The sequence below is a fragment of the Conger conger genome, chromosome 4 (genome assembly GCF_963514075.1).
Source record: "Conger conger chromosome 4, fConCon1.1, whole genome shotgun sequence".
Taxonomy (NCBI): domain Eukaryota; kingdom Metazoa; phylum Chordata; class Actinopteri; order Anguilliformes; family Congridae; genus Conger; species Conger conger.
The window spans coordinates 43,762,346-43,788,041 of NC_083763.1; the positions used below are offsets into that span (position 1 = coordinate 43,762,346).

At 46.3% G+C, this 25,696-nt stretch overlaps 1 protein-coding gene across 4 annotated transcripts in view; it reads left to right on the forward strand.

The window, feature by feature from the left end:
* ptprfa (protein tyrosine phosphatase receptor type Fa) overlaps positions 1–25,696 on the forward strand; it is a 168,649-nt gene that overhangs the window by 39,341 nt on the left and 103,612 nt on the right. For all 4 annotated transcript variants that reach the window (XM_061240147.1, XM_061240148.1, XM_061240149.1 and 1 more), the window contains exons 3-4: positions 2,720–2,865; positions 3,711–3,852. In XM_061240147.1, coding sequence (XP_061096131.1) covers positions 2,720–2,865; positions 3,711–3,852 — 288 coding nt within the window. The remainder of the gene's footprint in view (positions 1–2,719; positions 2,866–3,710; positions 3,853–25,696) is intronic.

Here is a 25,696-nt window from a genome sequence, read left to right on the forward strand (position 1 = left end):
CCCTCCAGTTCACAAAAATTTGCAATAATGTCTTACCATGCAGCTAATGTTCCTGCCAGAGCAACGGGGATGAAGTCATGTTGTTATAATTTGCATGCGAGTGCATTCTGAATGAATTAAGTTATGTTTTATTGAATTTCATAGATGCCAAATAATAAGTCTGTCTCGTCGCTCCCAAACTCAATTTCCCATCTTGAAATAAACCCAGAATTGTGTCATGTTGAGGTAGGCACATCCACCCCTTATTTAAACATACATTTCTGAATTCATTGCTTTTAACCGTATTAGGTTCTGTTGTTTTTTTGCCATGTTCCTGATAATTATGCTTTGTATTTATCTTGTCATTTGCAATTAAATTAAAATGACCATGTACTGTATGTTTGCATATTAATTTAATTTAAATGACCATGTACTATATATTTGCATACTACTGGACGGTATATGTCCATACTAACTTATGCATACCACATATACACACGCTTTGGCCACATTTGGTGTTGCGCGCAGCCAACTTGTTACATAAGTGTGCACAATATTTACAATGCATGCGACTATAATATTATTTAAATTATTAAAGTGTTATGTCATGTCGTATTGTGTGTGAGCCTCGCCTAATGGAACACCATACACCATGTGGTCAGGTTCTCAACTCCTCCAGGCAAATGACTCCAAATAAAAAGGAACCCTTTGAATGACACTGGCACAAAAGCTGCACAATTTATTTCCTTCACGACCCTGAGTGCACATCGAAGCCTGGTTAGCCACAAACCCGCACAAACGTGGGAAGTTTTTACTTAACCTTCATTTTATGTAATTTAGTGGGGTTATATAGTTGATATGAAATTGCCATAAAGCTATTCCCGGACGATCCAGATCCAGGTAATTTTGGGACTCGCAGGAGGGAGGGAGGAGAGCTGCTGCTCGGGGTGTGTCAGTCAAGAGTGAGCAGCTTAGTGCCATTTTGGTGTAGCTTATTGCAATTTTCCGGTCAGACAGGTCCTCATTTAACCCTTTTGCCACCCACCTGGTCAACTCAGGTTTAAGGTGCGAGTCGCAGTTCAGTCACTGGCATATGTCTCATTTCTGGACTTCCACATGCAATGCGCACTTGATCAGCTTACTCAAAATCCAATTAACAGGTTTGTGGATCATATGCTGTTCAGGTTGTCAGTGATATAAATCCCACAAGCAGGAAAATGCATCGGTTTGCATTGTGTTTATTGTTCACTATTTTTTTTCTTATTTATACTTTTATTCCTGTATTTATTTATGTTTTTCATTGTTTGTGGCTATTCTCATTGTAGACAGTGATACCTCGGGTTCGTTATGTAGTTATTTTTCTTACACCCGCCTGAATAAGGAAAAAATCTTTTGTGCTTACATGTTACAATATAATACTTTTTTAATTAAGCAAAAACCTAAAAGTGTTTGGCTGTTCCCCGGTCTCCCCTTCTATTTGTTTGCAATGATCATTACACCAACCATAATGTACTGGTTACTACCAACATCACTAAGCAGTCTTATGTATCTTGCTGTTAAGAGAACTAAATGGCAGTATTTCTTACTTAGTCTGCACCTGCCGCAAAATAACTTTTTGGTAGAAATATCTGCCTTGTCCTCGATGGTTGTATTCGTAGAGACTACGGAAATTGGCAATCCAACCTTTCAGCGCTACCTTTTCACATTTTATTAACCCCCCTCTCCCAATTAACTCCGACCAATAGGCTCACAGGAATGAGCCCAGATCCCCCTCAAAGGCGCTCTTGCATAATGTATTTTGAGCTAATAATCCGAGGGGAAATTATTGTGTCGTGTGCGTTTCACCCCGAAGAGCTTGACGAACAGAATATTTCATTTCACATCCTCTAATAATTGTGCAAATCATTGCTGAGAGAAAGAGCCAATGTTTGTTGCCATGGAGGTTATGCCATCGAGGCCGCGAATTGTGTTTCCGTGCTCTCCTTGGAGACGTGGAGTGAAGACCGGTGGATTTAAGATGTATGTTTATTCAGCCTCAAATTACTGTATTAGGAAAGAGCATGTACAGCAGGATGTTTAAAATTCATATCAATAATAATGTGGTGGAGTGGGATTGTGAAAGCAGTGATATCATAGTAGGTTTACGAAAAAAAAGAAGCTTCACCCTTTCTTGGCGCCGTGCCTAGTGGTATCAACATGTGGAAACTCACAATGTTACATTGTAAATGATACAAGCTGGAAAATAGAAGACTGGCTAAATCCTGTGATATCTGACACGGCGTCAACTGTGATCTCTCTCTACCTCTCACCTGCTCTCTCTCTCCCACTCTTTCTCACTCCCTTTCTGCCTGTTGCGAACATTTTAACAACTGTCTATTCAACACAGTAATTACAATATAGTATTTGTAAGTTAAACAGATTGTGTTGTATTATCAATTCAGTGATTATACTGTGTTTGCTGGGTGATGACTCACTGTCCCTTGGGTTATGACAAGCTGAAACATATTCTGCTTTTTCTCTCTCTCCCTCTCTCCCTCTCTTTCTGTTGGACATTTTAACAACTATCTATGTAATACTGTAATTACGATATTGTATTTGTAGGTTAAACGGATTGTATTATCAGTATAGTGGTTACACTGCAGTTGCTGAGTGGTTACTCAGTGTCCCTCAGGTTGTGACAGGCTGAAACATCTTGTGCTTTCTCTCTCTCTCCCTCTCCCTTTCCCTCCCTCCCTCTCAGGCTTGCCAAGCTTCATCAAATCCCCGGATGACCAGACCGGGATTTCGGGAGGGGTGGCGTCCTTCGTGTGCCAGGCGGTCGGCGAGCCCAAGCCTCGGATCACGTGGATGAAGAAGGGAAAGAAAGTCAGCTCCCAGCGCTTCGAGGTGCGTTCGGGCCCCACATCCCTGTTCCTCACATCCCCTTTCCCCGGCCCCGCTTCCCCCGCATCCTCACGCTCTCTCTCCCTGTCGCCTATTTACACGCCCAGCCACGGCAGACGTCCTTTCTTTCCTTTCAGACCCCAACGCGTCCGCCTCTCTTCGCCATGCGAGGCACATATCAGGATCCAATTAGCTTCAACAGTGAGGGAACATTAGAGCCGGTGGCTTCAAGTAGAATAATCTCAACATGCGACATCTGTGTCTGAGCCAGGCAAGCTTCACAACAGATAGTTATTATCTGTTCACATTACGTGCTTGAAACCAGCTATTACCGAGCACAGTAGCGCGCCGTCTTCTGCGTGTAAGATGAGAGACGGCCTTGTTGAGAGGTGATGGCTGTCTTTGCTAGTGTCTGTGTGGTACTCGCCATTCGCCTCTGGTGTCTGTGTGTAAAGTTGCTATAAAAATGCAGACATTTGCCATTTACCATTTATTTGACCCAGGGCTGCTACACACAGACCTGCTCCCTTGCTCCCTTTCCAAGTGTGCCCCCCTTCTGTGGTGCCTAATAAGGAACAGCAGGCTCTGCCACCTGGATTAGTTTCCCAGCGATGTTCTCTTGAGATTTATTCAGCTCTCCTGATCAAACGGCGTCTTCTCTCCACAGCTGAGGTGCCACCGCACTCCTCTGGCAACAAGACGGAGGCAGCCATTTTGTTTAGTTCACCCAGGGTTTCAGAACGATCTGCTCACAGTCGCTTTACACCCCCATTCACCGGTCCCTGTCCTTTGAAAATCGGAGGTACGAAACTCGTCCTAACCCAGAGGGGCATCTGTTTTCTCGACAGGTGATCGAGTTTGACGACGGGTCAGGGTCGGTGCTCCGCATACAGCCCCTCCGGACGCACCGGGACGAGGCCATTTATGAATGCACCGCCACCAACAGCGTTGGGGAGATCAACACCAGCGCCAAACTCACCGTCTTGGAAGGTAAGGCCCCTCTACCCGCCTCTACCTGTTCCGAGGGGGTGTTCGCTCGCCATGCCTTCCCACAGATCACCACGACCAACCGTTTGCGGTTTCATCCTTTTGCTCTCGTCTTTGTTCCACCCGTTGAGGAAGCACGCCTTAGTAACTGGGGCAGTCTTGTTGGCATGGGGACGGACCTGTTTTAGCTATTTATTTAATGTCACAAATACAAGGTTAGAATGTACTTAACTGAATATGCTAATGCTAATGTAACAATCACTCCTAGTAATTGAAAGCAATGGAGTTCAAGAACATCGAACGTGAATAAACATACTCTTCAAACGGTTCATTCGGCTCATAGGAGTCCATAGGAATTGGCCCACGCGTTGCGTAGCCTGACAGATTAGGTTTTCAGTGCATGCATCTGAAGGAATTGATTTTTTACCCTGCGCTTAAGCGCGTCTGTCCCTGGGAATGTGTTGTACAGTTGTTGCCCGCGGGATGATTACAGATGATGTCCAAGAGCAATTATTTCAGACCCGATACATTCAGCCTTAACGGACACATTCTGGGCCTGTTTGTTTGGAATGGCCCGGACGCGCATTATCTGGAATTGGAGATGATATCGGCTGATACCGCTGCCGGCTCGCGCTCCCTAAATGGAGGCTGGCAGGCGGAACAAGCCAGGCTTTTTAGTGCTCTGGGATACTGGAGGTCTTGCTTAGCATGTGGTTCAGAGCAGGGAAAATCGCTGTTTAACAGGAGTCTATTTGACGCACGTGAATTGGACTAATCGCGGAATTACAGTCAGTCTGAATGCAAATGCTCTTGTACACTGCAAAACATATCTGTCTTGAAATGTGTTTTCGTCTTGTACTAACGCTTTTTAAAATCTTTCTATTAAAATATTAGCCTGTTTTATACCTACTGTTTCCTTGACAAGTGAAATGTTCTTATTCCATTGGCAAATCTTGGGATTAATCAAAACAGTTTTACCTCAATATTTTTCTTATTTAGCAAAAAAGCTAAATCAATATATGAACTAAAATACTTGTTGAGATTGATTAATTTTTTCGTTTTTTGCAGTGTAGCGGGCTCTTTCACGTGGAGTCTCTGGCCTCTCACCATACGCCCAATCAACAATCGTGTGTCAGAAACATAATCCCCCATTAATCCGCCGTTCTCGACCCCCCCCGCTGTCGCTGGCGAAGGCCGGTCCAAATCCCCCACGCGGCGCGGCCGGGTCCTGCGGTTTACAGAACTCCGGAGGGGGGCGCTAATTAGGCGAAGCCGCGAGGCGGACCGCGTCCATGCGCGGGGGGGGACCGGGAGCGGTCGTGCCGCGGGAACCGCGGAACGAACGAGGGGCTCGGTCGGCAGGGCGGGAGACGGATGAGCGCTATTTTTAGAGGAGGCCGTTGTTTACTCCTGCTCGGCATGTCCGGTGCGCGTCAGCCGGGAAGCGAAAGAAAAGCACAAAACGAGGTTGAGAGATGATAATGTGCACTCCAGCCGCCCCAGGGACGGGCGTCTCCTGGGCGGCTCAGCAGGGGCCGGATGGAACCCAGGGGCCCCGCGTCGCGGCTCCTTCCGACAGTGCGGCGTTAGGTATTACCGCCCCTGCGCAAACCCGAGCGAGCGAACACACCTTTTCCCTTTTTTAACGGAGACGGAACAGCGTGAAAGAGCGCTGCCTGACGATATTCCCGTCTCCCTGAGTAACGGTGCTGATGGATTAGTCATGAAGTGCATTGTGGGAGATATATTTCGAGATGATCTCTCGGGTAATGTGTGGGAATGGAAGAAATCTTGCAGGCAGTTTGGCTTCTACATCGTGTGTTCCGTTATTACAAAAGCATTATTCTATGAGCGGCATGATTCATTCCTGATTTGTACCGTTTTGCATTTTCTCCTGCTTCTCTGAATAAATCTTTAAGATGCGTGTGAATTTGTTCCAGCTGAAAACAGCATACTTGGCTGTCCCACCATGAAAGCCATCAGTCAGCTGTGCAGGGTTTGTGTACCGCTGTATGGCCCTATCCCAGTGAACCTATGGCCTTTTTTCTAAGTTTAGCCTAATACATTATTCTTCGCAATGATGTAATGTAACCGCAGAGGCTAACATTTGGCAGAGGCTTTTGCCCACAAGCAGGGCAGGTACTCTCAGCCCCCTTACCTCATCTCTTGTCCATCCCGGGGTGGGTGGGTTGGGGGAGGGACCTCAGCTCTGCTGCCCGGTACCTTCCAGATGCTTCCGTGAAAGTAGCATTGCGGCAAAACACCTGGGCCGGCCTAGAGGGATCATAAATCACAAGTGTGCGTGCGTGCGTGCGTGCGTGCCAGCGTTGCGAACGCCTGCAGAGAGGGATGCTCGAGACCAGGAGGGATGCTCGGGACCAGGAGGAGGAGGGTGAACAACCCATTTCTCTATTTTTCTCCTTTCCCCGTGACCCGGGAGAGCTAGCAGGAGTCCTTCCTCACACTCAACGTGTCTTCCTCACACTCAACGTGTGGTCTCTGAGGTAGGCGTAACAGCTACGCTTTCTTGTGCCTGCCTCCCCGTGCGTGCCGTCGGAGAGAGACCCTGAACAATCAACGCATACACCCATTCACCACGTTCCTTCAGAGATCCCTAGGCGCAGAGGTTGCAGAATAGTTTCACTATGCTTTACTCATTTCAATATTTGCCAATGTGGTAAGAAAATTTCACTTGTCAAGCAAACACATTTTTCCACCACAAAATTTTGATTCTCAATTACAAGACTATAACACTTGTTAAGACAGGCTTTTTTGCAGTGGAGAGTCTCTCCACTCCCTTATTGTGAGAATGCAGCTTCTACATCTAATCCTCATGAATAAATGATGCCGATCTTTTTAGCCCGGGACCGCGAAGGGGAAACACTTGCAGCGAAACGAGAGCGGACCGACTCGACGCTGCAGCGTCGCCGAGGGAAACGCCCGCCGTTGGGCTGGGTGGTCCTTCCCGTCAGAACCCAACCTTTTCAGAGCCGGGAATCGATTCTCGGAGTGCGTTCAGCTTCATTTAGCGCTCGGTGTGTACATACATCGATTACTCTTAAGCAATTATTTGCTGCGGATTGTTGGAAAGGATATGTGCCTGGTCCGCCTCTGTACGTGTTGCGAAGTCGGTTAAAAATACGAATCGAGCTCAGAAAAGTTTCTTTCTGCGGGCGCACTGTGAAGTAGACATTGAGCGACGATCGAACAGCAAGCAGGATTTCGCTCTGCAGAGAGAAGGAGCGAGAGAATGGCGGGTTGCCGGGGTCAGAGACGTTCGCGAGGAAAGAGAGCCGGAGTCAGGTTCTTTTCATTACCGCGCAACAAACAAACTCTGTTTCCTGTGGATGTACTCAAGCATTGCAATAAAAGATTCGCTCCCTGCTGTACAGAGCTTTGGTGGCTCACTTTGAATGGCTCTTGTAAATACTCCTCAAGATACATTCAAGGGAAAGTATTAGAAGAGTAACTGAAAACTGGGATTAGTGCTGAACTACAGTTTTACTGCGGCCAAGTAATTTTGGTTTTTCTTCCTGAAGTCAAATTCTTTTTCCCTGGGTAAAGTGACAAGGACAGACAAGGAGGCTTCATAGTTATTTCTTTATTTATTTTTCTATTCGAGCTTTTCGGCATTATTATTTTATGGCGGGAGATTAAAGACCTTCTTCATGATATATCTAGGAGCAGCCCTGCTGTTATCACAGCACCAGTGTGCACCTGGTCCACTTACTCTCGCGTTTATTCAGTTTTCCTAATCAAAAAATGCAATTTGCAAAAGGTCAGCTTGCTTGTGAAATAAATAAATAAATAAGTCGAGATGATGATAAATCCTCCCGTTTTCGGTTGGAGGGGAAGTAGACAAGCAGGCACTTCCACAGGGAGGGCCTTCCAGGCCTGACGAGCCAAACTGCCTCTGAACCCTTTCCAGAATCTTCTGTCCTTTTCAATTATTCTGCTTGGGCTTCCCGGATGGCGGTGCCAGTCAACCTCTTAGTGAAGAGTAAGGCACGATGTGAAAATGCAAAGCGGTAATTGGTAGACACTCCCTGCGCAGATGCGAAAGGAACCGTTTAGCAAGAGCTTGGTGTCAGCAAACAGATAAATGAGTCAGTGAGTCGGAAATGTTTATACGCTCCCATTACCTCAGTCGGTCTGGAGTGTTTTACAGTCACTGAGTAGCGTGGAACACTGAACACAATAGCGGGTGATATTTGACGCACCTGAGAACTGTGTTGTACTCGCATAAATGACACGTAATTGTCAGGGACGGATATAGTCAAGTCGTGGCAAGATAAACACATATTTGGAATGAGTCAGTGTGGTTTCCTTTATTCCTAGGGAATTAGTCTCGTTTTACTTATCCTACTTACAAGATTTAGATTTATTTAATGTGCCTCCTTCCCTCACGTTCCCCCCCTCTGAAGTAGTATGTTTTTTGTTTTCTCATGGGTGGTCATCTGATGATATTCAGCAGCTACTTTCAGCCTTTCTGGCTTTTTGACCCATTCATAATTCTTCAGAGCTTCCCTTTCTTAAAAGTTTGTGGGTAGCTAGTATTCATGAAGTATACGACTGTACAAAGTAAACAGTATATACAAAATGTAGTGATCACTTTATTAGGCAGAGCTTTATACCAGCTCATTATTATAATTGATTTTGGCCATGGAATGATTGTTGTGACAGATGGGATGGTTTGAGTGTCCCAGGAACTGCTGATCTCCTAAGATTTTCCTGCACAAGAGTCTTTTGAGATTACAGTACATTGAATAGTGCAAGAAAACTAAAAACATCCAGTGAGCGGTCTGAGGTGACTAGTCAGACTGGTTCAAGCTGACAGCAAGGCGACAGTAACTCAAATTACCACGTTACAACAGTGGTATGCAGAAGAGTATCTCTTAAAACACACGTCAAATGTTGAAGTGGATGGGCTACAGCAGCAGAAGACAAATTATTTTTAAGAAGGCTAATAAATACTTAATAAAGTGGTTTTTGAGTGTATTCTCCTATTTTTGATATGATCATGTGATAAACAGCTGCCATTTTCACCCTAGTGAAATTCATGCAAACGTAAATCTAATAGAGGTTGTGCAAGAAAATATGTTATTGATTTCATTTCTTGTGGTTGTCACACAGCTTTCAGATCTGAAGACTTTAGAATGGTAAATGCCATCACTAAGGGTTAATTTTATTCAAATTATGCTGGACATTAAAAAAAAAAAAAAAAAGTTACACATTCATAAGATCATAAGTGATGATATAACCTTTTAACACCTTTATAGTTCTCCCTGTGCATGAATATAATTCATTTTAAGGCAATTGCAAGCATACTGGAGCGTAATTGTAACACATTTGAAACATCTCATGTCCATTGTAATGGATGCCTAGTCCTACTAACCTATCCAAGGTTAATGCAGAAATATCAAGTCTCATTTTGTTAAAAACACTCCCGGTCTTCACTTAGTACTTTTAAAGGAGAAGTAACTTGATGATTCAAGACCTCATCTGCAAGTGCCCCAATGTCTAGCGACTAAATAGGAACTCGTTGATTTCCAGATCTTGTAAAAATCCCTCATCCAGTATTGCTGCACCCCCTGCCAATCTCCCCCAGCACCCATCTCCTCCTCCTCCCTCTTTTTCTCCCCCTCCTCTTTCCCCCACATCCGAACCGAGGGCTGCTTCTTGTCAGAAGTTTAATTTCTCCCACTATCTGTTGGCAGAGATTCTGCCCAGTGCAGAATGAGCCGGGGCTACAGGAGGAGAAGCAGATTAGAAAGTTTGGCAGTTACATACGGCGTCTAGGGGGGGCGACTCTCCCAAGGACCCCTGGCAGCAAGCAGAAGCAATCTGCCCTGCCCGTCGGCCATCCGCCTGCGCGCCACAACATTGTTCGCTCGAAGTGGGGGAGACGAGGATGGTGGACTCGTTTAGAAATGTACCCACGATTCACGCATACGCAGTCAGCATGCACCCGCGTAGGAGCAGGCCCAACGATGTTAGCGAACAAAGGACCGCCAATTTAGGGGTTTTTTTGGCGAGAAAATGGCATTGGAGTACTCTGCAGTGATGCAGGTTTGGCGGTGACACGGTGCGGCTATGACACAGTGTGACGGTGACACGGTGTGATGGTGACATGGTGTGATGGTGACACGGTGTGATGGTGACACGGTGTGATGGTGACATGGTGTGATGGTGACAGTGTGGCAGTGACACTGTGTGGTAGTGACACGGTTTGTCAGTGACGCGGTGTGATGTTGACAGTGTGGCAGTGACACGGTGTGATGGTGACACGGTGTGATGGTGACATGGTGTGATGGTGACAGTGAGGTAGTGACACGGTTTGGCAGTGACACGGTTTGATGGTGACACAGTGTGGCAGTGACACGGTGTGATGGTGACATGGTGTGATGGTGACAGTGTGGCAGTGACATGGTGTAGCAGTGACATGGTGTGGCAGTGACATGGTGTGGCAGTGACACGGTTTGGCGGTGACCGCGTCCCTTAGCGGCGGCTTTACCTCAGGCCTCATTAGCATGTGGCGGTAAGCGCTCCCATTCGCCGACCGTAAAAACCCGGTCCCCTACCTCCCAGGCGAGACAGCGAGCCGCAATTACCGCTGTCACCTTCACTCTGCTTTCTTATCACAATGGAAACGTTTTTGTGTCTGCGCTCCGGGAGGAGAGAGGGACGGGGGAGGGAAGGGGAGGAGGAGCGGCGCGGGGCCCGAGGACTCCCGCAGCCGTGGCGGTAATGAACGATTACAGCGTTTTTAAATATGAATGATGAGATTCGTTTAGCCGCCCCCGTCACCGCTTGCCGAGGAGGGAGGTTTTATGAACGTCGGCAAATCACCCGGTGGCAGTCGCACTTCAGACCACCACGCCAGGCCAGCTATCAGGCTATCAGCGGCGTTTTTCAGATTACACTTGATTTTAAGGGCTGTTTGACTGGAACGCAGCTGATAAGTACATAGATTCATTAATTAAGCTTTACTTGCGAATTTAGCAAGCGGGTTGTGAACATAAATGTGTAAAGCACTGCCAACTGCACATTTGGAAATTAATACAATCCCAAGGTATGCGTGTGGGGCGGAGTAGCCCATGCTAACCCTTGTCCATCGAAAGCTCTTACAATGGGCACACGAGCATCGGAACTGGACCTTGGAGCAATGGAAGAAGGTTGCTCGGTCCAATGAGACCCTTTTTCTTTCACATCATGTGGAGGCAGATACGTGTCTGCCGTTTACCTGGGGAAGAGATGGCACCAGGATGCACTGTGGGAAGAACACAAGCCGGTGGAGGGAGTGTGACGCTCTGGGCAACGTTGTGCTGGGAAACCCAGGGTCCGGGCATTCATGGGGGACGTGCCACCTACCTAAACATTATTATAGTCCACTTATACCCCTTCATGGCAGCGGTATTCCCCGATGGCAGTAGCCTCTTTCAGCAGGATAATGCACCCTGCTACAATGCACAAATTGTTCGGGAATGATTTGAGGGACATGACGAAGAGTTCAGGGTGTTATCTTGGCCTCCAAATTCCCCAGATCTCAATGCGATCGAGCGTCAGGGGGATGTGCTGAAACAACAGGTCTGATCCATAGCAGCTCCACCTCGCAACTTACAGGCATTTAATGATGTAGTGCTATTGTCTTGGTATCAGATACTGCATGGCAGCTTCAGAGGTCTTGTAGAGTCCGTGCCTGTCAGAGCTGTTCTAGCTGCACGCAGAGCTGTTTTAGCCCAACAGCATGTTAGGCATGCGGTCATAATATTTTGGTTCATCGGTGTATACTAAATGATTAATACAAGTTCTTATTTCAAGCAATTTCAATAATTTGTCAGTAATAGATTTGGCAGATAGTCATGATTATACCCGACCTCCCCATGCGGTGCAAGTGTATAGAGGGCAAGTTTGAGTGCAGTGATTGACAGGTTCCCTTAGCTAGCATCCGTTCTAATGGACGACACTGGCCCAGCCCCGCTGTAGTACAGAGCAGCAGAGAGCTGTTGAGGGCTGCCTCGTTCCTAAAATGGAGGCCAAGGAAAGCCTGGGAAAACAAAGAGACACGCAAACACCAGGGCGGTCTGGGGGGATAGATGGCTGATTGCAAGGGCGTGCTGAGGCAGGCAGACTCACCACGGAGAGTGCTGATATGTTAAACTGGTTTCCAAAGGAAGATTTCAGGGGGTGCTCATAACATAGAATAAGTTCTGCCCGAACATGTTGCCACCCACCCAGGACTTACACAGGCTCACCGCATGTAAACCCTACAACGATTCAGGCAATGTTTCTAGTTGCCAGGGTTACCACACTTTAAATTTTCAGTATTACGTTTTTATAAAGCTGTATCATTGTCATTTCGAGCAAAAACGATGAACGTTTTTTAGTGGTGGCATATGAGAAAGAGAAAAATATGAGCTGAGAAAAATATATAAATAAACTTTGCCAGGAGAGAAATGAATCTTGGAGCGTGACTTACTGTATTTATATAGCAAGCGTTCCTCTCACGTGTAAGACTGCATCTCCACTGAACAATAGGCTCTAATGGGATAAAATGGTGGCAGAAAGAAATGACATGGAATGCTACTAGGATTATTTTATTGCTTGATTGATTTTTTGTGTGTATTCTATTTTTCTAAATAAAATTCTTATGTGTGTGATGTGCATTGGTGGTACACCCACCAAGAGCTGATGCTGATGAACCATATGTGTGTTAAAATAGGAACGTGACGCATATGCTTCTTATCACAGTCAGTACCAGTTTCCATTCAGAGCATGAAAAGAAGTCATGTCTCTGAATCAAGGTCGGGAGTCCTTTACTTCCGAGGTTTTCAACAGTGGGTCTTTAGACCAATTTGGACTTCCTTGGCCAGACTGGATATGTAATGGTGATATATAGGTTTTGGAAAATATTTCAAAATATCAGAATATACTTTTTTTTTATGTGACCCTTTTTAATGTATGTTGGGGGCCTCCTGGATGCCTTTGAGCCTGGTTGGGGTCCCAGGATTAGATGATTAGAAAATCCCTGCCTTACTTGGTGTTAAACGACCAGCAAATTTGCTCTACTCTGATTGGTGGACTTTCTTTTGGTGTACATATGTGATTTGTGCATTTTTTTGGTCTTTTTTAGCCGAAAGGGATCCATACCTGATCTGTTTTTCAACACTAATAGCCAGCTTGAGGAATTGTATTTTGGGTAATTACATTTCCAGGATTTACTTTGCATGAGGACAGATGGTGATCTCTGCAGCTTTTGAAAGTTCTCACTTTAAGCATTCAGACAGGTTAAGGCAGATTAATAATGCAAAATTTTATTCTTTTTTTTCATCGGAATTTTTAAATAAATCCTCCGGGCATTGTCTATGTAGAGCTGTTGAGAATATATTGTAACTGCTTTTGTAGACAAAACATAAGGCTGTTGCTGTTTAATTTGCTTCACCTAGGGCATTCTTTTTGGAGTGCCTTATTTGTCTTTTAAAAAATGCCATTCCTAGTCCACATAGAAGTTTTGCTAAGCTGTATTGCACGCAATACATACTTGAAATGTGTGATAGCCTTGAAATGCTAAACATGCTAGGATTGGAATATGAATTAAGGTTTATGGTATATGTTGCGTAGCTTCAGGTCAGACTCTTAGGCTGGAAAAACCAGGCAGTAGTACAATAACATTTTAGAAGGCTGGACAAATTTTTCTAAATAACACATTTTTAATAGTGCTACAGTCTAACTAAACGAGTGTATATTTTTAGCAGAAAGAGCTATTCAAATCATTCATTAATTTTGCTGATAAGGCCGTCCGTCATTATACCTACAGGCTCAATTGAGTGCAAATCATTTGAATTGGAAACGCATTGTTCCCCTCGCCCCACAGTCCTTGAAATGTGGACAATTACAGCAATAATCATATTAGTTTCTGATTAATTAAATGCTGCAGTGAAACTGGCGTGCCAATTACCGCAATCGGAATGGCGGTTTCTGAGAATACAGGAGCGTGCAGGGGAACAGATCAGTATGTGGCGTACGCGGAAGCCAGGCGTTTATTCGCTTAAAACAATATCGAGTAATGAATTACTCCTCCTGAAGCCAGCCAGTTTTAAAATGGATGCGTTCTAGTCATAGTGGAGAAACACGTCAGAGAGTAAAAATATTTTCCCTTTAATTTGCCTCTGGCAAGACATAAATACTCAGTAGATTATCCCTGTCTGGAAGGAGACCCATATGAGCATAATGTAAGTGTAAGTAAATGCATTAACAAGTAAATGTGGAATAATGTACAAAATGTGATAAAAGCCAATATTGTATTCAGGAAAGTAGCTGTTGCCGGTGTACTTAGTGGTTTATTTTTCTGGGTACTCTAAAACTTGGCTGTGAAAATGAATACGCCGCTCACATTTTGGGTTTGGCGCCTGATAACAAGAAGTTGAAAGCACTGGCAGCAGCGGCTGCTGTTTTCTGTACTTTACTGCGACACATCCCCCTTCCATTGCAGCAGAAGTGTCACCAGTCAGTCAAGGCTCCTGAGCAAAGATGGCTTTCAACAGGTAGACACAGGAGACCTGTGAAATGCACATTAAAATGAAATGCATGGAGTCGATAATTCCCTTTAATGGCAGTTGGCTGTAGGAGCTACGAGTCCCCTCCTTGAGTTAATCTTAGGCCTGATATCCCGCAGATGGGCGGCATTGCACCGGATCCTAATACCTGGGCTCAGCCAACTGAATAATAACAGCTGTTAACTGTGACCGCCGCTTCACATCCGCAGAGCAAATTTACCGCCAGCGCGGTAGAAGTCGGTCAGGGCCACTTAGCGCCCGCATGAGGATTGGTCCTCTCGGGGGGGTTCGAATAGCTTAAGGTTTAAGCCGGCCGCTTCTCCTCCTCCTCCTGCTCCTCCGTACCCTGTTCCTAAGGAGGCGGGAGCCGCGCGGCGCGTGGAAAAGCGGGCGGGCGGGGGTCGACCCACCGCGCTCGATAAAGCCAGCGCCGAAGGCTTTGGGCTCGGTCGTGTCATCGACCTCTTCGCATCTCCTCGCCGCGTTGATTAAACAGGCAGTCTGTTCGGCCTTGGTATTAAATTGAAATGACAATATATATCACAGGAGGAGGCAGGGCATGACTCATCAGAAGCCAAGGCCCCCTCGGCGGAAAGGGCCAGCACGAACGCCGGTCGTCATCGGTTAGTAATGAACACCCACCCTCCGCAATCTATTTATGGGCTTTATCAGTTAATCGCGCATAATTGGAGGCGTTACGCAAGATTATCCGATAAAACCCGTAAATACTTTTGATTGAGTTTATGTCCGTGAGAAAAACGAAGCCTCGTTCGTGGTAAAAATATGCGGAATTCTGTTCCTGTAGGCGGATTTGCTTTGGAAATCTTTTTATACCAAGCATTCTTTGGCCATTGCACCTTTTTCTGCTGGCTGTGTCGTTCCATGCAGAGCACTTGATTGTTCTTGATTGCAGTGCGTAAAATTCTCAAGAATGGTGTCGTGTTAATGGGAGGACAAAAGACTATTGTTTACAAGTAAAAAGGGAGGATTTTTGAAAAGAAGGCATTGATTTTGGAAAAGGGACATGTTTTCTTACGGCTTAAGTCTTGAGTAGGCTTTAAAACAAGGCTGTTTAGCCAAAACACTTCCTTGTGACTGCTGCTATTAAAAACATATACAATTATCGATATTGTGAGTGCCGGCCTGTCCTTTTTTACATCGGCTTTAAGCGAGGATCCCGTAACGAACACACCCGTCAGGTCCGGCCGCTTTCCCGATTTTTCACCTCCTTAAAAGGTGACTTATTTGCTTTAATCACTCGAAATGTATCTCGCGAAAAGAAAGTGTTGACAGTGATTAATTCTAGTGGCAGAGAGCTATCTTGCATAAATTCTTGACAAATTTGCGGCGCCAAATTTTTTAATTAATCTCCGCTTAAGCTTCTTGAAGTCTGATCAGATCCTCTCTCTCTCTCTCTCTCTTGCTCTCTCTCTCTCTCAGTGCAGAAATGGACTGATTCTCTCGTCGTCAGTATAATTGAATTCACACGGTGCATTCATTATTTTCCGCAGCTCAGGGGAGCACCAGCTCAGGTGAAAATCCACACCGCGGCAGCCTAAACCACAGCGAAACATCACAAGCAGGCATCTGGTACCAGCCCTGCATATACAGTACTGTATATAATCACGGCTCCATAGATAAATGTAAAAGTCATATTCAGTGGGCTTTTCGTTGCAAGGGGGGTCCCACCTGCTCTCTTTAATCAAAACCCAGGGGACCAAACTATGAGGTCAGACCCACTCCATAAAGGTTGCGTTGAGCCCTATTTAAGCAGCGTAGAGACAGAAAGGCCCCGGAGAGGCCCCGGATCTGCTGCCTGCTTCATTCAGTGTCTCTCCAGAGGGGGATTAGATCCAAAGATCAAGGCCAAACGCCCCCAGCTGCGGCGGAACGTCTGTTCGCTCTTTCTGTCCAAACCGAAATGACTTTATCTGACGTGCGAAGTACGGCCCGCGGTTACGGAATAGCCGAGCCCACTGCAGACTCCCGTGACCCCCTGCTAAGCTCCGTCCACGGTCCGCCAGGACTTTCGCGTACCCAGTTTTTTTGTTGTAAGAACGGCTGTGATGTGAGGTGTTCCTTTTGGGTCCAGGCCCTCTCCAATGCGAACTCCCAGCAGCCTGTGCATCTTCCAGGCTTCTCGGCTGTAAAACCAGGGATCCCAGGACAGCGGGTAAATTGTTCTAAATTGATGGGGGGTGCCATCACGCATACGGTCAGCGCTCCCTGAATAATCCATGAACAGTTTCTTTATGTTATTTTAGCGCTGCTGATTAATGTCGATTAGGAGAAAGGGAAACAGCCATTAGGCTCCGCCGGTCCTGAGCAACAGCCATTGTCAATATTAGCGTTATCTGTTGCTCCATTCGTGCTAATCGATCTCAAGGGGCATTCGCAGGGACGTCTTGCAGCTGTCGTGGAGCGAGGCAGCCGTTTACCGACTCTAGCTTGGGTGTTCATCACGGTCAATCAATCGGCCTTTAATCATCTGAAACAAACAAACCTTCCCGTTTATTGGACTTCTGACAGTGTTACGGTTAACTGTACACCTGTAAAATGTTATCTATAAAACTCTGGGACAAGGTCTGTCTTTTGTGTGAACATTATAAACTGCCTTCCTGCGTCTACCCCTGCCCACTTCGGTTTGTGTAGCCCATGCAGCACGTACAGCAACTTTAACAACGCTTTTGCCGTATTATTAAATTGGGCTGGGGGATAAATCATACTGACGATTGTTGATTTTTTTTTGTAATAATAGAACCATTGATATCAATTTGGTGTTGGTAAGACAGCCATTCAGCAGCAAGGTCGTACAGCTTCAATGTGATCAAGTGTTGCATTTTTGTCAATCACCTGCAAGGCTTGACTCCTGATTGGATGTCATATCAAAACCTGTCGATAAGAGCGTTAACAGTTTTTTTTTCCCTGAAAGCATTTCAAGTCTTTACTACCGCCTCAGGTATGTTCAAGAAAGAAAAAAAAAAAGACTAAAGAAAGGCCATATGTAGGTTGGCAGCAAGGATTGTTATTGTGCTGGAAAAAACATGTAATTGTGAATATGGTTTAAAGCGGAGCCCTGCTGTTAAGGTTTAATGTTTTCTAAAACCTGCTACTACATTTAACAGAAAAGGTCTGCACAGCCTCCACAGGGCTTTGTCATAGCTTTAAGAAAAGGGTGGAACTGACAACCGGCATTGTGAGCACTGGAAGGAAGAGGCTCTTATGAAGAATGTGCATTTGAAAGTGCTACCTGACCTGTTTCTAGAGAGAGTACCGCATTTTGAATTGAGCTGTGTGTCCTTACGAAGGTCAAGTGTATAACCAAAGAAACACTAGAGTATTCGCTGTTCGGTTCAACCTTTTCATTTCTCTGTAGTGTTGTCGCTTTTTTCAGGTTCTCTTTTTCAGGTGTCCCTTCCCCTTAATGTTTGGTTGGAATCCCCCTAACATCCCCCCTTCTCCACTGGTGGCCGTGAAATATGAACCTTTTTGAAAATTACAGTCAAGATATCAGTTTGTTTCCATTTTGCCACAAGACATTTTTCCGCAAAACAATGTCACAATATTTTTATCAATTGCAGTGTGCATTTTAAACATATATGTTCACAAAAGGTGCTGGCTTTATTGGAATACACAGCAATGTAGCCAGCTATATTTAGAGACCTAACTCACTTTGTGCAATCCATTCAACCTAAATTGAATGAATATCCTCTTACACATGGTAATTTGTATATAAAGCAATTTGGAAATAACAATATTTTCATGAGAATACAGCTCAGATTCTATAAATATTGATAGCGGTGTCAAAAAAGAAATATACAGGCTAAGTTAAAGTGATGTTTTCACATCTACGAGGCTTGTGGGGATTTCTGCTTTGTTTCGAACACAGGTACTCAGGGGAGCATCCATAAAAAGCTTGTGTTGCTTTCCCACCTTAAAGCGTTGCAAGTACCTGGAAACAATTACACATTATTTGCAACTCGCTCGCGAAAGCTGGAAAGCACGTGTAACCTCACTTACAGGGGCAGAGTGACACAGTGCGCTGTCTGGGTCATACGTAAATTGCAGCATCTGCATACATTTCAGCACCCAAATGATATGTTTTTATGCGAACGTGGCTCAATACAGGGCACGTCCAATTCAAAATGGGTGATTGCAAATTACCACTCAAAAAAGCATGGATTGTTTTCTGCCGGTACTGAAGCACGCCATAGACATGCAATGTGTAAACCAGTGTTGGTGGCAGCTGACGATGAAGGCGCTAACATGGTTGGTGTGCAAGAGAGCGGAACTCTCTTACATTTTTTGCTATTACAGGCATACTAGACTGGTTTGGCGACAAAGATGACACGAAACATGCCCCCCGTCTTGTTTTCTTGTATCACTTAAAGTGGGCTATTTCAATATTTGGACGACTGTACTCCAGTAACCATGTTACTTTAATAAAAATCATTCATTTTGTGGTCTAATTCTATAAATGAGATAGCAGGTTGTTCCTAGAAACCTTTCATACTGAAGACGTCCGTTTGCTGATCATTCAAACAATCTTGTCTGTGGCTTTTTAAGGCATTGTTTTTCCTGCATCATTATTTGTCTGCCAAATTATCCGAAATTATCCCATGCAAAATGAGGAGTTTCCTATTCATGTTATTCAGTCAGCACTTGAGGCGTGAGGAAAATTGGCCATTTTTCTTTATTAGTGCATTCGGACATCAACTTATTTGACAATAATTATTGTTCTTAGGCAGCTCAGATGAGGCACAGCCTCAAATGTGAACTACCCCAGCGCAGGGAATGAAATGTGTGGTTGCTCATAGGCTTGGTCGGTATACCAGAAATACCCTATACCCGGGTATTAAATTCACACCCGGGTAAAAGTTTCCTACACCGTCATACCGCCATGCCCCAGTTTTTTTCAGTTTAGCATGCTTATTCTGCATGCGCATGTCTGCCAATGTTTGGAATAGCGACATGTGTACAAAGTACAGAAGGGCCCCCCCATTCCAATTGCTTCGGTTCATTTAGCATAATTGTTGCATAATTGAAATCCTGGTTCCACACAAACTAGTTTTTGCTTGCAAGGAGGCATAGGCTACATGTTAATTTGTTCAATTCAGAACACAACACTTAATATGTCTATTTATATATGTTTTAATGTTCTCCTGGTCTGTAATATTTCCTGAATCAATTATGCTCGCCTTATGCTTACTTACTCCACCGCTGAGACACTGAACTAATATAACATAACTCCATCTTCTCCAACACAGGAATTCACAGTCCAGAGCCAGAGAGAACAGGCTCACGTACAGTACTTTAGAGTATAGGCTACATTTCAATTTGAAGATAGAGTTTTCTTACAGCATCTTAGTCTGTTGCGCCACCGCGGCCCGGCCACTTTCCATGTTATTATGATAATTTTGCGCTGCTGTTTTCATGGCGGCTCCCTTCAAATTATTCGGAGGATGGGGAGCTTTTTATTACGTATAAATAAAATGCTACAGCTTGCTCTTGCTACTGATTTAGTGAATTACATGGCCACTACAAACGCAAAACACCATGTGAGTCATGTGCAGTGCTGCCACTTTGAGTTAACACATGTTCACAAAACGCAAATACTGCTTCTGACTTTATTTACATATTTTATTATGAAAATGGTCTACCCCATACTCTGGTAGGTATAAAAGGTATAAAAGGTAGGTATGATGGTTTGAAAACGTGGATACTACCCAAGCCTAGATACCCAGTTATCTGTTTCACGGCAGCAGTTTAGTGAACGGGTCACTAATGTTGCCCAGACAACGGTCACAAAATAAGTTGTTGACATTGTTGTGAAATAAGTTGTTGAAATCAGTTTTGTGTTTTCTCTCGGTGGATCAACCCCATGGTGTTTTATGGCGAAATGGTTCAGAGCAGCTGCCTGTTACCCACCAGAAAACAAAAGGGTCTGAGGGACTTGGTTACCTCAAGGTAGTGTTGTTCGGTGACATTCCAGGAGGAAGCCTGCTCCTTGGTGGTCTATGACACAACTGGTACAGAGGTGAAAAAAGCCTCAGGTCCTCCCCCTTCTGGTGGGCTGATGTGTGACAATAGGGGTCACTGCCTTCGCGACCAGCTGAAGAGAGCCATTGCGTTGCAATGCTGTTTATGCTCTTGTTGCCCGAAGAGAGGGTGACCCAGCAACTACCACTGGCAGTCGAAGCTTCCTTCATGAGTGCTGGGGTACACCAACATTGTGAGCGTAGCGCCCTCAGTGGAATTTCACCCGGCCGCCCCGTCGCCATAGCGTCCGCACAAGCGCACAGACCAGGCCTCAAACAGTGGAGAAGCAGGTGCTGGTCAATCAGCTGTTTTCATTTCCGATTTCAGGGTAACTTTGTGAGACGTGGGAAAGAACGTGTTTGCCGAGCAACCGAAATCCCATTTAGTATTAACTGCCGTATTTGTCTGAATTTCTAATTACATTTTTCACAGCCTTTGAACAGCTGATTTTTGTTTGGGAGAAGGCTGCTGAACGAAGGCCGTGAAATGAGAATGGCGAGCATAATTTGGGGCTAAGACTGTTTACTTGCATCTGCGCTGACTTACAGATGTTTTACATAACATTTAGATACACATTTTACATACAAGTCAGAATCTGTCTGTTATGTTTGTTGCTTTCACAAAGAAATTGGTGTTTTCTTACATCTGGGTTACATAAATGCCCTGTACAATTCCTTCAGAAATATTGTCTAGGAACAACAGAGATGTGTAGTATTTCATATACATATGTAATTCGACACATCTCAGAAACTTTAGCACGTGCTATTGTTGTTACCCAGAAAGGTTAGTGTACTTAGAGAGGTTTACCAAAAAAACACGAGAGAGCCTCCAGTCACTCAGCTAACATTTCACACCTGAACCTCCATGAATCCCCCCCCAAGGTGATGTAAGGAGTAGTCCAACTTCTTTACACATAGGTCTTCCACAGAGGAGTACCTGTGCTAGCGTCATTCGTAGTCATTTGTGACCCTCCCCCACTGAGATTACAAAAGTTTGGTATCCCCAATGAGGAGGTACCCCCAAAAGTGTAGCACTGATATGCCACCATCCTTTCCGAACAAAAAAGTCCCAAAGGCGTGTTCCATTCTCCAGTAACTCGCCTAATGGATTGTTTTCTTTTAAACTATCGTGTTTTTTAAGCACTCTCCCTCCGCCCTCCTTGTTTTTTTTCACAATCCTGCTTAACTATGAGAAAGCTCGCCTGTTTGTTTTGATATCTTCTCTGTCTTAGCTGCAGGTATTTTGTCTCGCTCTCACCTGCCTCCTGCCTGGCCCCTCTTCTAGAGCCAGGAGACGTAAACGTCTGGGGCGTCAATGTTTTTCTTCAAAAAGCCCCAAGGGGAACGCTGCATCTGCGGGTGCTGTTCAGTGCTAGGGCCGAGTCGAGACCGGTCGAAGCGGACTCGTTCGCCCGCTTCATCGCAGAAGCACCGGAGGCACGACAAACACAAGATGCAGAAATTGACGCCTGTCAGCGAGATTGTTTTCGAACGGAATTCCTCACAATAACCTCCCGAGCCGCGCTCAAAAGAAAAACACGACCCAGCTATCTTCGGGAAGCCAGTCCTGTTTCTCTCTGTTCAGGTCAATGCAGCCCGTAAGGTAAACAGCGCTAAAACAAACACACAAGCCCGTCAGTCAGGTAAAGCTCCGTAATAACACGCCGCTGCTGTCAGGCGAGGGGCTTCACACGCAACAGCTGACGTGTTGTCGATTTCAGGCGGGTGTCAAGTTAGCTAAGATATGTTAGCGCTCGCGCCAGTGTGTTCAGTTTTACAGAGGTACCGGGTGGTTGCAGAAGCAGACCGTATCCAAAATGGATGAGGGCGATAAAACGCACCCGCGCCCCAGAGCGAACGCAATCCGGTTCAGCGTCGTAATATTTTGCGGGACAGGCCCCCTTTGTAGCAGCCCCGGTCCCTTTTCTGGGCCCCCGCTATCGAAATCGGACGTGCAATTACAGCCATCCGTCATCCCATGCAGAGAACACCTAGGCTGTTTTTCCTTGTCAGAACGGAATCCGCCAAGAATTACAGGGCTGCTTTTTAGTTCTGTACACGTAACAGGTCCTCCGTTCCATGTCAGAGAACTGGACCTGTGTTGTAATTGAAGTGCCGGACTGATCGCTCACGGGTAATATCCCCCAACTGTGGCCCTTGCTCAAGTCAATTCTGCAGTTTGCCAGAGTCAAACACAACTGCGCCTACACTCAAACTTGTACACGGTCTTGTTTGAATATTCCAGGTTATAATTTGCCTAATGTAAAGTGTGTGTTTTTTATAGGGCCTTTAATGTTCTACTGACATGTTATAAGTCATTATTCCAGTGCACTCCAGTGGTTATCATTTTAAAAGAAAATGGCCGGCCAAACATTTCTTTGTTCCCATTTCTTTTGCGGTTTCTCATGTTTTTATTTGTTTTCCTGCGGGTGAGAGACTAACCGTGGTGCAGTGTTCAGGCACTGTGAAGTCCGTGTGTGATTGGAGCGAGTAGACAGGTCAGCTTTAGCCTGGCCCTGATTAGACCCATATCGCCACTGTCACAGTCCTGTCTCTCCCTTAATTAGAGCAGACAGGAAGGCCGGCACGCACGACTCCAAACCAACCTCTGCTCTCCTCCGCCTCTCTCTCCCTCCCGCCCCCCTCTCCCACTCATCACACCACCCCCACCCCCACCCCCCTTTCTCTCGGCTCCACCGAAGGCGGTTCCTAGGCAGCCTTCCTATCTCCGTCATGCGTCACGCCGGATGACCTTTTCAGAAAATCAAAGATCCTGCAGTATTTGCCGGCGTCGGAACGGAACGGAGGGAGGAGCGGAGGTTTTCGATCTGACCGGCCGATGACCCGGCTCGAGGCCCTCCCCTCCAGCCCGCCCGTCATCTCGCCCGCGATAATGAACACATCTCCGTTCACCGGGCGGCTGGAAATGCCAACTACTGACAGCCCCCCCCCCCCCTTCTCCGCACAGCATGTGTGAATGGTGGATTTTGGCATGTGCGCGGTTGGTGGCCACGCTGATTGGCAGGGCGGCCCTCGTTAAATGGACACATTTTTTACCGGGTTTGTCCGTCAGGGCCCACTTTGCGTCGCGCTACACGTTCAGCGTTAAAGGAGATATTTCGGTGTAGCGTCGGCGGCGCGGCGGGGATGATAAACGGCGAGGCTTCAGGGCACGTAGCACGTCTTATGGAGACTGAATCCGGACCCTCTCTGGATAGAAAACGATAGTCGTTCTCCGAAGCTCCGCGCGAGTACCGGGGTTTGAAACGCCGAGCGCCGTGACCGCAGGGGAAAAAAGGGGAAAAATTGTGCGCTGGATCCTAATAACCGGGCGTGCAAAGCACCAGAGAGGGAAGGGTGGTTGGCGAGGTGGTGGGGAGGGGTCTTTACTTGAGAAGGGAGGTTTGCGGTTTTGAAAAAAACACACCAGAAAGGCATTACGTGATTGAGCGATACCGCTGCGGAGCGGTGACATTCGCCCAGGGACAGCCACGCGACCGGCTGTTTCCGAAATCCCTGTTTCGGGGGCACGGGAGTATTCCCGCTGACTCTGTGACTTTCATTTATTGTTCGAGAGGTGCACTTAGTCAAAGTGTGGCGTGCTTGCGGAGGCCCCTGGAATAGAGAGATTCCAGATTTAACTAGCTCCCATCTGCACCGCCGTTTATCTGCGGTGGCAGGCCCGCTACAGCCGCGAGTGTTTTCCAGAGCTTTCCGTGCGGAGGACATGGATGCGCCGGCCTGATAAAGAAGTAATTAAGCCACTGCTTCTTAACAGTAATTTCTTATTAAAGAATCTTGGAATGTTCCTGTGACATTGGGAAATCATTATTTATTTCACATTTCTCTGTCACAGGTACAAATTTGTCTTTTTCTATGCCAGTGTGTCTCTCTTCATCTGTCCCTGATTGCCCCCTCACCCTCTCACCCGCGAATGGCACCCTGCAAACTGTGCCTTACTTTTGACCCTCGCGTCTCTTTACCGTAAACACGTTCATCTGATAAGCCGGTCGTATTACGGCGAATATGCCTCCTCTTGCATGATTTACCATCCGTGGGAACAAAGGCTTTATTGTTTTTTTAGAACAGGTTGGCTCCGATGCTCGTTCTGGGCCGCAGCGGTTGAACGCATGTGCGCTCGGTGGCTGGCGCCTCGATCCTCGACAGGACGTCCTGTCCCGCCAGCTCTTTGCATCGGCGCTTGCGGTGCGTTTGTTGGGTCGATTCTGGAGCTCACGCCGTCCTTCAGGGGGACACCCCCTGGGTAAAGCCATTTTTTCTCTGCTTGTGTATTACAATGCGGCTGTCCTCCATTGAGAGCCGTGGGAAAATCGCCGGTGTGAACAGGGGAACACCCCGATCACAGCGAAGGCCCCCGTTGTTGCCCCCCCTCCTTCTCGACTGCGGACTGCTGAGAGAGCCACCTGGGCTTTTTTTCCCGCCTCTTAAAGGGAGCAGATAGCTTGGCTTTATCCTGCATTGTGTAAACACGGACATACACTTTCAGCACAAGGGAGACGTCTTCAAACAGACGGGTTCAAACTGCAGCCATTAAAGACTTATTGGAGGCCTCCGAATTTACCCTATTGCATAAGAGAGTGTGTATGCTCCTGCATATGGGTGCCTGTTTTTGTACATGTGTGCTTTCCTGCATGTGTGCCTAACTGTGTGTGAGAATATGGTTTTGTGTTTGAAGGAGAGAGAGAGGGAGGGAGAGAAGAATTAGCAATGCTAATTGAGGATATCAAGTGAAGGTCGCAGGTTTGCTCTGTGTCTGAGAGTCTAGGGGGGGGGGGGTGTTATTTGCAAGCTATGACACTCGTGTTTCGATGTCACGCCTCTCCTTTCTGTTCATAATTTCCAGGTGACATCCCCAGGTCCGTGAGGAGGTGTAGTAAAGGGGACGGTGTGACCATCTCCGTCAGTGTTTGTTTTGACTCTCGGGTGAAGGAGACAGCCATGTAATGGCCGGCTAATTTTCTCCCACATGCAGGCGGTGCGGGTGTTCAGTCCGCATGGAAACCATGTCCCCCTCAGCCCCCATCAATCACCCCGCCCACGACGGTCTCAGGGTCACCTGGCTGCCGTTTAATCTGCCGCGCGGTCGATAACATACACCGCAAGGCAACACGCGGGTCCGAAAAATTTGCCGCGCCCAGCAGAGTCGATGAAGTCGTGACCGGAACCCAATGTCACGGACTTCGGGTTTTCATTAGCCACCTCATTTGAATTCTCCTCCATTTTAAATTGCGC